Source organism: Trachemys scripta, chromosome 2, assembly GCF_013100865.1.
Source record: "Trachemys scripta elegans isolate TJP31775 chromosome 2, CAS_Tse_1.0, whole genome shotgun sequence".
Lineage (NCBI taxonomy): Eukaryota > Metazoa > Chordata > Testudines > Emydidae > Trachemys > Trachemys scripta.
Window position 1 is genome coordinate 214145226 of NC_048299.1, and position 12460 is coordinate 214157685.

A 12460-nucleotide genomic window follows, 5' to 3' on the forward strand; every position below is an offset into this window, starting at 1 on the left:
GATGCAAGGCAGCTTACGTTGACAGTGCCGGGACTTCGGAGGCAGCTCAATCGCCTGCCGGTGCTTTCGGTGGCACTTTGGCGGAGGGACCTTCCTCCGCAGCAGCGATTGAGCTGCCGCCGAAGACAGTGGTGGGACTTCGGCGGCAGTTCCTTTGGGACGTTGTGGGGCCCTCTTAGGGGCGCGGGGCCCGATTCCAGGGAATCGTCTGAATCGCTCTAAAGCCAGCCCTGAGTGTGGACCAGGCCTTACTCATTGAGGCCTGATTCTCATTCACACTTAAGTCCCTATATACTGCTCTAGAGGTGTAAAGCAGAAAGGACAGGAGCAGGGATGAATTACATGTACGCACGTTGTAAGGCTCTTTATGCTGTTGGAGTTGTATAAAGGGCCTTTAATATACCTGAAAATCAGGGTTTGAGGGGCCTTTATATTGACTCAATCAGGGTCTCAAACCAGCCAGATGTGCTCCATCAGAGTTCTCCAGTGTAGAGGAGTCCCCAACAGGCACAATCAGTGTAGCTGGCTCTACATCACCTCTTGCAGGATGGGTATGGCCAGGGTGTTTCTATGACCCGGCTATTCCAAGTTGCTGGAATGGCCCATTGGGGCTGTTGGAAATCATCCTTTGTGTATAGATACAATTTTTTTTTCAAGGGCCTATGTCATTATAAGAACTTCCTCATGATGGAGCCACTTGTATTGACTTGCTCAGTATGTTCTGGGCTCAGTGGGCACACAGTACATACTGTCTGCCCCCAGTATCAGCTATGGATTCTTCATCCAATATATTAAAAATGTTTCTTGTTTCATTGTCTGGACAGGTGCACTTTAGCTATAGATTGCCTCTCTGTGTGGAATGTATCCACTGTGTATATGTTAAAACTGGATGCAATTCTTGTAAGTAATCTGATAATATGGTGAAGAAAGGACACCCAGTTATTACGAAAAGAAGGAAAATGTTTTTATCAACATCTGGAAATCAGCCCATATCACAAAGCAATAAACATCACAGAAGGAAAGACATTAGTGTTTTTAATAAATTCACAACCGTTTTTTGTTGTTGTTGTTTTTTTAAAAGAGGCAGAATAAACTCAAGCCTGAGGCCATTTAGGTCATGAACTGCAATTGCAGATACAATATGGTGAGCAGCCAATATGCAGATTGCACTACCAGAGGTGAAAGACTCACTCTTCAGAGTTTTCCCTTAGGAAATGTAATTTCCAGAGACAGAGATTGAGTCTCACTGACTCAGTGCCACTGAGTCTGCAAAGCAAATAGCAGGACAAGGGTTGATGTCATGGAGTTCAGCTGTGAATGAGTCTGCAGTGATGTGCTATGGACTATCATCAGTAAGTGGTGCAGACTGCTTTTGTCTTGAGGCGCCTACCAGGGTTGGGAGATAGAGGGGAAAACAGCAATGAAATATGTAGACTGAGTCCCAGGTGAATATTAAATTAGAGACAGAGCAGTCTATGGATGTCAAAAAAATGTTTTAGATGTTGACAATGTTTTGATGTGAATCCAAAGATTTTTCAAGGAGCATGGCCAGGATTTTAAGACATGATTAGTGGTCTTGGGTGTCCAAAAAGAGACAGTTGAAAAGGGACTAATTTTCAGAAGGTGGGTAATCAGCTTTTTCTGAAAACAAGGCCCCTCTAGGGAATCTCAAGCTGAACACCCAAAATCACTAGTCATTTATGAAAATCTTGGCCTGTGCATGCAAACTGGCTACTGGCATTACACATGTAAACAGACTGGTGAATAACATGACCTTATTCAATCATTTTAAATAATCTGCCTGTTTGGAAGGTCTCAGATCTAATCCTTATAAAACTAAGTTATTAATTAACTTCCTTAATCAGCACATACACTGCTTTGTTCCCTGCCACTTGAGGCAAATCTGTAGAAGTCGCAGTTGGTTTTGGTTTTTATTGTTTTTAAAAGGTAGGTGCCAAGTGACTCTTCTGTGTTATTCTATATGTTTCCACAACTGTGTTGCTTTATCAGATAACAAAATGGCCCAGTCTGTGTTAATGCTCAAAAGCTGCTTCGTTTTCCTACTTTAAATCTATGTTTTTTAAAAGGAAGTGAGACATATTATAGTTCAGATTGTGCAAGTAAGGGAACAGTCTGTTTACCCTATAAACACCTTGAACAAGGACTGTTTCTTCATCTATGTTCAGTACAGTGCAGAACCTGCTGTTACTGCATAACAAATACTGACAACAAGGACATGCAGAAAGGAAATGACTCTGAGGCAGATACCCCACATTCATTTGTGGGTTGAGCTCTAGGACACAGGCCATCTTGTAAAAAATGAAGGAGACTGTGGGCCTGATTCTCCACTCACACAAGTTTTACACTGTTGTAACTTCACAGGCTTCAGAGGAACTTCTACTGAGTTACACCAGTGTAAGTGAGAAGAGAATCACGCTCTGTATATTTGGGATCTGGGGAGAGCAGACAGTTAATTATTATGTAATGTACAAGGCTACAAGGCAGAGACTATTTTTTTCTATTTTGAGCAATGGCCTTAAAATACTTTGTCCAGCAAGCACATTATGTTGTTCAACATCTGGAGTACATGGAATGTACCTGGGGACAATGCTGCTCACTAGATTTTTTTTTACAGTCAGTGTTACTTGTCTTACATTCAGCACCAGCATTTAACAAGTCTGAACTCCTGTAATTTATTGTAAATGAACAGCTGAGGTTTCTTTTAAGAATGATCCTTTAATCTAAAGCATATTGAATTTATCCTCAGACTGTATTATTCTCATACAAAGGAATTTCAGACTCTTGATTTAGTCCTTGAACTAAACTAATCTGAAGCTGTTTTCCTCCTTACCTTCCTGCTTGAGAACTCTGGGATCATCTGGTAATATGCACACATAATGTAACGTATGGATATGGATGCTGATTTTCCATTATCTTATAGAAGGGCAGCACGCACCTTAGAACTACACTCATGGTGACATCTACATGCCATTCTGACATGGACATCATTGTGCAGTATGTGTGGTAACCTCTGCCACCCTCATTGTCTTTAGCTATTAATCTTTTCTCAGTTTGCACATGGTTCTCTGCAGATAGGCAGGATTGAGTCCTTAGTGAGTTGTTTGTCTTTATGGTCCATATTTTTTATCGGCCCTGCTTCTTTTAAATCCTAGAGCTACGCCCTGGATTCCTACACAAAATCACTGCAGGGGATCTCCATGGAGGACAGAGGGGAATAAAATCTGTTTTCCACAACAGTAATAGGAGTCTCAGAACAGCCACTCTGCAATCATTACTACAATCCACGTGTGTAGTGGTGGCTGCTGCCATTTTATTACCTCTGTGCATGAGAGGTGGGGTTAGACAGTAAATCTATACAGTCATGAATCCTCCATTCAGGCCGACAGTCCTTTCCTGACTTGCCTTGACTATAACCTCACTGCTGCCCAGTCCAAGAGAGCCACAATGGAACACTCTTGTGTAGGAAGCAGTGGGTGCAGAATTCCCCTGCACAGCTCCTCCAAAGCCGCTGACTCACAGACGTTCTGCTGTGCTTAGTGTCTTTAGTCTTCACAGAGGAGAAGAAAGGAAAATGTGACATTTTTGTGACTCACGTGATGAGTTCCTTCTTGAGATCTCTTGGATGGAGCTTGGGTTTTGGACTCGGTATGGAGACATCTCCTGGATACTTTTTTTCCTCCAGGTTTTCTGGGGAGCTCAATGGATCTTTCTGAAATATCAGATAAGAATGTCACAAAGGGTTTTCTCTCTTCCCTGTCTTTCTTATATTCAACCAATCTTTTGTTTTTGTGTATGTGTGTGTGTGTGTGTGGGGGGAACCTCTTGAAGAACATACAGGCAAAATTATCTAAGCTTTCAGCAGTGATGGAGATATGATAAAAGATTAATGCACCATATTTTCAGAGGGATAGATGTTTTACTATGTGCAATGATTTATTTGTAAAATAATTCCTAGAGGTCTGGAAGCCACACAAGATCTTGAGGCTGTATCCTGGTAAACAGGGTTTATATTTGGAAAATGATAATGCTAGCGAAAGAAAAAATCCATAGAGAAAAGAAGGGGAAAATACAGCCCTTGGCCTGAAAGTTATTGAACATTTTGAGTTACAGAACCTATAGTTTTGCAAGGGGGGATTACTCTTGTTTTCTTCTGCAAATAAATCACTGTGCTACTGTATGCTGTACAAATAAATATGATTGTACCATAAACAAATAAATCATTAAGCTGCAGTCTAGGAGATGTAAATGCAAAACTCCCTAAGAGTGTGGCATGAAGTGATGTTTTAATCTTATCCAAATACTAGAGTCTTGTTATGAAAAAAAATCACAAATGTTCTTTGCAATTTTCTTGCAGAACTGTAGGAATGGTCTTCAGTTCTAACCTGGCCTGTTCATTTGTAGATAAAAATTTAAATGTTACCATCTGTTGTTTTGCTGTTTAATGGATATTATAGAGACATAGTAGTCACTCCATTGAAAAGACATTTTGGAAATCTGAAATATTGAATATTACATTTTCACTTTCTGAAGACTTCTCTTTTTAGAATGTCATTGCTTCAAAATGGCTTGGTCTAGAAAGTTCAAGATTGTTTTGTCCTCACTGAGGACTAGTGGGTTTGAAATTTTTTGGAAGGTTAAGTGGTTCATTTTGGAGAGATTCATTCTGAACACATAAACCTTTGAGAAATCTCCAGAGTCCCTGGCAGAACTATAAAGTCTGTAGAATTCCCAGCTGGGATTCATGCCAGTTTATAAACGCCACTGGAGCAAGGAGATGCAGATAAGTAGGCTTTGCAGAAAAGGCTTAATAGGACCAGAGATTGCTGCCTAAGATTGGGACAAGAAGCACTTTGGTCCTGCAAAGCTCCCAGACCTAGTACCGTAGGTGCTTCTGGCATTGTACAGTTGACAAGCTCTCCAGGACCAGGGCTGGGGAATTGTGGCACTTACCTCCGGGTCCGGCGGTAAGCAATCGATCTTCTGGGATCGATTTATCGCGTTTTGTCTAGATGCGATAAATCGATCCCGGATCGATCCCGGAAGTGCTCGCCATCGACGCTGGTACTCCAGCTCGGCGAGAGGAGTACGCGGCATCGACGGGGGAGCCTGCCTGCCGCGTCTGGACCCGCGGTAAGTTCGAACTAAGGTACTTCGAATTCAGCTACGTTATTAACATAGCTGAATTTGCATACCTTAGTTCGAAATGGGGGGGTTAGTGTGGACCAGGCCTTAGAGGATCTCCAGGACTGGAGAGAACCACAGGGACAGGGACTTCTGTGAAGCTGATAAGCAGAGTGAAGAGAGCAGCAGAAACTGGGGTGAATGTGGACTGCAAATGGAGCTTCTGCAGGGGTGCTGGAACAATTTGTATAATGGGAATACTGAGAGCCATTCAATCAAACTGTAAACCCTGTACTTAATGGAAACCACTTCAAACCACGGGGTGTGACTGCACCCCTATTCCAGCACCTATGAGCTTCTTCCTAGTGGGGGTGTTGCTTCTGATAAAGCTTCCATATGCTCTCCAGTTCTGGCAGCTCACCTATGCCAGTCTGTAGCTGGTTCCTTTACATTACTTCCTTCTGCTTTCAGGTATTGGCTATCTATTGCCTACTATAACTCACATTATATATACACACATATAAACCTCATCATATTATTGATAAATCAATTACTGCTAATTTTTACAACTGCATGTGTGAGGTTAGATTGTTTGGGAATCATCTCATATGCTACTATAACTAACATAGAGAGTACAAATATTTTTCTTCTACACAGTTTTTTCATGGTAATTATTAATACTTTTAAATGGAGGAAATTCAACTAATATTTTAGGCTTTAGGGATTTTGTTTTTAAAGGAAAATTTCAGATAAAGATAACCTTAAAAGATCCCAAAGGTGTAATTATCTATTACTTTATTTTACTTCAATTTAATTTTAATTAATATTATATAAATATTTATTCATTTAAAACATTATTAAAAAGTAAATATAAAAACCTAAACCTGTGAAAGTAAATACAATTTGGAGTTAATGTTAAAAAGCAGCATTTGAAAATTAGGAAATTTAAAAAATGTTGTTCAAAAGCCTAAATATCAGAGTTTTGCCATTGATTTCAAAGGGGTCAGCATTTCTCCCATCAACTTGAACTCTGCCCTTTACTCTGACCACCCTTCCTTACGTACTTTTCAAGTGCTAACTGTTGACCCCTACTATCAGAGAGGAACCTCAGCACTGTAGCTGCCTATGAAGAGCAAATCCATCATTAATCAGAAACAAGAGACTGGTACCTCCCTGCATCCTGCAGCATGGGCCAGAGACCCCAAATAACTTCACAAGCCAGGCTTAATGTCCCTATTTACCTGCTCCAGCCGGACTGCATTTTATGATTTTATGTGTGTTTTATGTTGCCCTCTAGTGTCCGACTCACATAGAGGATAAGGGACCTATTGATGCTCCCATCAAAGTGATTTGTTCTTTATATCAAGTGGAAGATGTGTGTGTGTGTGTGTGTGAGTGAGTGACACAGAGAGAGAGATACACCCAGTAAGTGTCTGATATGTGCAGCACATACATTCATTAGATAGTGTTGCTTGCAAGTCACAGAAGGCCCCATTGAGCTGCTTGGGACCCTAAGCAATTGCTTAGTCTGCTTATGCCTAGTGCCAGCTCTGGTTTGAATGTTTTGACTTTCAAACATCTGGGTTTTCAAATGTTAACTGTGAATTCCCTGCATTACAATTCGAATAATTCCCTGCATTGCAATAATGTAAGAATACTCTTTTATATTAACAGGTACTTTCTTACAATCTTAATTCCACTGTAAATAACGTTTTTTTGTCTGAGATTCTTTGCAAAAGAAAGACATGTTTTAAAGGGAAGCACATAGCATGAAAAAGGTGCTAATTGAGATTAAGGGGATAATAAAAATCTGTCTTTTTCCTGTTGAAATTCTCTAGTATATGTCCGAAGAAGGACAGAGACAGACATTTAAACCAATAATTTCCCTTAATAGTTTGGGGGATATTGTTATTATTCAAGCAGCATGAAATCCTGGGGGCTGGGGAAGTTAAAAATTGCAGTAGAAACTAGAAGGGAGGCATGATGCAAAGGGGCCATGCAGAAAGACGCTGAAGTTCCTTGCATGCCAGGGGAGGCTGGAGGAAGCAAACTGGGCTATGTTCATGGCCAGCTGGTCCCTGACCATGCAGATCCACTGGCAATAAACACACGTATGGGCTGTCCATTGGCCCCTGAGTAGCTAGTCCTGCCCATACCCTGCATTAGCAGCTGCAAGCTACTATTGCAAGTTGGAGCAGAGAATTCTTTCCTTGGCTTTGCACATATAGGGCTGAGCATGTAGACCAGGTACCTGGGCTGTGCACTCCTCTAGTGGATTTCATATTTACTGTGTGACATAAATCCTTTATAGAATGGGTCAAAACCCCTCCCCCCATCATCCATCCCTCTTTTTTCACTTATGGTACGTGGATACTTATCTCAGTTAATTAAGTGCAGAGTACAATTTCTAGACAGCAGAGTTAGAATGAAATGTTATTAGAATTCTAAAGCATATTAGATTAAAAAAAAATCAGAACCAGAGGTCCATTTTCTACAAAGAGTGTGTGTGTGTATTCACATGCGGGCACAAAAGAAAGCAAGCGAGCAATGAAATTCCATTAATGTACAGATGGAAGTTTATATTGATTTCAGCAAAGACCAGAACATAATGGTAACATGAATAACAGATAATAGCATCTGGCACTTTTAACATTTTTAAGCCCTGAAATCTTTGGAGAACTGACAGTTGAACTAAACTGACAGCTCTGGTTATTTCTCGGTGCTTTCCTTTTTACAGAGATGTTGAGCTTTTTCCAAATTCAGAATTTTTTTTTAGGGGGCATCTGGACAGGCTATTTCACTAAGAGAGAGAAAGACAATATTTTCTGGAAATTACCACCAAAATTAAGCAACTGTTGTGCATATGAACCAGATAACAATGAATTAGAAATAGATATTACCATTCATTTGCTTTGCATGGGGATAACTGCCAGACTTCTACTTGCAAAACAGAACCATTGGCCCTGAGACCATTGGCCAAGTCAATGTTCTCTGGGAGCAGAAGTGCTCAGAGCAGAGGTCATAGAATCATAGAATCATAGAATATCAGAGTTGGAAGGGACCTCAAGAGGTCATCTAGTCCAACCCCCTGCTCAAAGCAGGACCAATTCCCAGCTAAATCATCCCAGCCAGGGCTTTGTCAAGCCGGGCCTTAAAAACCTCCAAGGAAGGAGACTCCACCACCTCCCTAGGTAACGCATTCCAGTGTTTCACCACCCTCCTAGTGAAATAGTTTTTCCTGATATCCAACCTGGACCTCCCCCACTGCAACTTGAGACCATTGCTCCTTGTTCTGTCATCTGCCACCACTGAGAACAGCCGAGCTCCATCCTCTTTGGAACCCCCCTTCAGGTAGTTGAAGGCTGCTATCAAATCCCCCCTCATTCTTCTCTTCTGGAGACTAAACAATCCCAGTTCTCTCAGCCTCTCCTCATAAATCATGTGCTCCAGACCCCTAATCATTTTTGTTGCCCTCCGCTGGACTCTTTCCAATTTTTCCACATCCTTCTTGTAGTGTGGGGCCCAAAACTGGACACAGTATTCCAGATGAGGCCTCACCAATGTCGAATAAAGGGGAACGATCACGTTCCTCGATCTGCTGGCAATGCCCCTACTTATACAGCCCAAAATGCCGTTAGCCTTCTTGGCAACAAGAGCACACTGTTGACTCATATCCAGCTTCTCGTCCACTGTGACCCCTAGGTCCTTTTCAGCAGAACTGCTACCTAGCCATTCGGTCCCTAGTCTGTAGCAGTGCATGGGATTCTTCCGTCCTAAGTGCAGGACTCTGCACTTGTCCTTGTTGAACCTCATCAGGTTTTTTTCTGCCCAATCCTCTAATTTGTCTAGGTCCCTCTGTATCCGATCCCTACCCTCTAGTGTATCTACCACGCCTCCTAGTTTAGTGTCATCTGCAAACTTGCTGAGAGTGCAGTCCACACCATCCTCCAGATCATTAATAAAGATATTAAACAAAACCGGCCCCAGGACCGACCCTTGGGGCACTCCACTTGAAACCGGCCTCTTTCCTCTAGCCATGATCCCTATTCTATGCTACGCTGTCAGCAGGGAGGAGGAGTGGCATGAGAGCTCTTTGCCAGGTCTGCAATACCAATGGATTCCCTGGCAGTGGGATAATTTCTCAAGGCTGGATATACCTGCTGGCAGTGCAGCACAAAGGGGCCATATTGCAGGGAAGAATCTGGTCCTCTTACTCGCTACATAATTTAAACCACTCTCCAGCCACGGTCTGCCTTTTCTCAATAAAAATTGTTATTCTAGACGCTTAACCCTGGGTTACAGATCAGCATCAGCAGAGTGGGGATCACAGCACTTAGCTCTCCAGTTCATGACAGCTACCATAAGACCACCTAACACTTGGCAGCCTGTCTTGTGTAGTCTCGTGATGGCAACTGCCTGTACCCATCCTGAGAGTTTTCTATTCACGTGACTGATACCTTTTTTCTACCAGGCATTTTGAAATACTAAAGGTGAATCCCCATCCTCAGCTCTAGGTGGATCTATCCTTGTTGAATATGTTACTTTATTAAAGTTCACCAATCATGATAATTCAGAAAAAAAAAACACTTCTATAATAACTACAATGCTAAAGTGCTACTTTTCTACTTCATGCAAATACAAATGGGATAGCCATATTTTCGACCCTGAACTAAAACTCCAGATCTGAACTATGGGGAACTTTGGGGCTGGAACAGAACTCTGCAACTCAGGCCCATCTCTGTCCATTACCAAGATTTCATTTAGTTACTTGCCTATGCATATTCTTCACCACAATAACAAATCTATCCATACCTTCTTTGAACCCTACTCTGGCAGTTAAGTTCAAGAGAAACATGCAGCCAAAAAAAGAAATAAGAAAACCAAAGGACACTATGCTGCCAACAGTCAATAAAAAAATACACAAAAGGGGCAAAACAAAGACACATAAAGCAAGAAAATTATCAGCACTTGGCTCTCCTGGACACGACAGCTACCATACTGGCCACCTAACACCTGGCAGCCTGTCTTGTGGAGTCTCGTCACGGCAGCTGCCTGTACCCATCCTGAGAGTTAGTTTTGGGTGATTTATTTAGGTTTTTGTATTTTTGGGCTATTTATTTCAACTGATATTCCCTAATTCCAGCAATATATTGGGGAGTGTGCATTTCTGGAATTTTAATCTTTGGACCCTGCAAGACTCACAATAGAATGATGTGAGCACTGCACACCTGAAATGTGTCAAAGAAATGATAATACTTTGTCCCAGTGAAAAATTATTGTAGGATTTCATGCCTGTATTTATACATACCCAAACACAGAGATGTCTGGAATGCACAAAATAATAAAGTTGCTTGGAAGAATTACATTGCACTTCAAAATTATAAGGTTACTTTTACTTTTTAAAAAGACCAAAAATATACTACAGTTAGGTCATGACCCTCCAGCCACTGGAGAGTAGGGATACATTTTCAAAAATAGGTTCTAATTTTGGATGCCTTAGGTTACGCAGGTTGAGAGACTTGCATGCCCCATTATTCTGGTTAAAATGAACAGTTGCTTTACAAGTGCCCAGCAGTTCTAAAAGTAAGGCCTTAGGGCCAAGATTTTCAAAAGTGACTAATGATTTTATGTGCTGTATTTGAGACACCATTAAAATTGGCTTGATTTTCACAAACTGCTGAGCACCCACATTCTGCAAATCAGTCTTCGTTAAGATGTATCAGATTGGGTACTCCAAATCAGTCATCACTTTTGAATATTGAGGCCAGGATATCTCAAGCTGGGCATTCAAGCACCCAAGATTAAAGGCCACTTTTGAAACAGAGGGCTTTAGTGTCAGTTCTTCAACTGCTCTAACTGAAAAGCTGAAAAGATACCTCTTTCTCTTCCTCTTTCCTGCCATGTGTCTTGCTATAGTTGATTGGCATATCCCAGCCCTCCTGTTCACAGAGAGCCTGGTAGAAGGCTGCATTTACCAGAATGCTGCTTGTTTTGAAGGGAGAAGAGGAAGGAGTGGGAAGTGCTGCGTTGGAAGAAGTTAGAGGCATAACCTTGTCCTGGTTTCGGTTCTTTTTCATGCTCAAATCCAGAGTGCCATTTTCATCCACTTCTATCTCAGCTCCCTGATATATAACAGGAAATAGAGAAATGTTTAGACAATGCAGAGTTTGAGGCTGCAACATAGCCATGTGGTGCTTTTAACGGATAATTGTAAATGCACGCTTTTATTTAAATTTATCTGAGTCTAAAACCAGCTTTTGGATTTACATCAGTTAATGTTTAATTCTTAGGCAGACTTAAGTGTAACCTCAGTAATGCTCTCCAGGCTTCTGAGCTTAAACACAGTAAGTAGCATTTAAATAAGATGCTTCTAAAATGTAAACTATACATGCTAAATCTGAGTTTATTTAAAAAAAGTTTAGCTTTAAATCTTCTTGATCTTTTTACTCTTAGAGAGAACTATGACCCCCCAGTCACAGTTAAAAGCATTAATGCACTGCTTAGTTCATCAACAGCATTATTATTACATTTCCACCCTCTCCTCTCTCATGCCCCGGAAATATTACAACATCTGTAACATGGGAGGCGGAAATGTGCTAAAACAGATGAAGGAGAATTTCCCCCTGATGTTTCATACATCAACTGAAAATAACATATTGCCTTAAGCAGAATTTGACTTGGAAAGCACCTTTAAAAAGATTTACTACAAAACAAGTGCCAGATTGTGCCATTAAGGCACAGACCTGCAATAGGAGCATGGTAGAGCCAAACCGGCATAGAGATTGCTCCAGGAGGCACCATGTACGATTCCTCTCAGAGATCTCCAGCATGCAGCATACACTTTCCTCTTCAATGGGCTAGTTCTGCTGGCTGGTACGTGTGTGTATGCTATGGTAGGCCTCATCCTTGCCCCTCCCTCTCTCCTTATGTCATCTTGAGACCTGGTAGCAGGGGCTGCCACTGCCTTTCTTAGGAGCACAGGGAAGGGAAAGTTCCTTGTTCCCTCCCCCTCTCCTTCCACAGCTGACCATAAAAGCGAATAGAAGACAGAATTCTTGGGCTGGCAATTGTGTCCTTGAAGTGGGATTCAGTAACAGAGGCTACAAATATACATCCTGTGTACTATATAATTTAGGCAGGGCTGACCCTAGGTTTTGTCAGTATCTGAAGTAACAATCCAGCTCTCCCCCTGCCTGTTGGGTTTCCTCACCTCTGAAAACACATCACCCACACACCTGGCCTGTCTACAACCTCATTTAAGGAATTGCAAACCATCTCCCTGTCACTTGTTTGTGGAGTTTCCACTGCCTCTGGGCAT

General features: G+C 41.7%; 1 protein-coding gene across 4 annotated transcripts in view; it reads right to left on the reverse strand.

The window, feature by feature from the left end:
- Positions 1-12460, reverse strand: part of ST18 (ST18 C2H2C-type zinc finger transcription factor) — a 189538-nt gene that overhangs the window by 17022 nt on the left and 160056 nt on the right. For all 4 annotated transcript variants that reach the window (XM_034762912.1, XM_034762911.1, XM_034762913.1 and 1 more), the window contains 2 exons: positions 11019-11264; positions 3615-3730 (listed from right to left, as the gene is read on the reverse strand). In XM_034762912.1, the coding sequence (XP_034618803.1) occupies positions 3615-3730; positions 11019-11264 (362 nt within the window). The remainder of the gene's footprint in view (positions 1-3614; positions 3731-11018; positions 11265-12460) is intronic.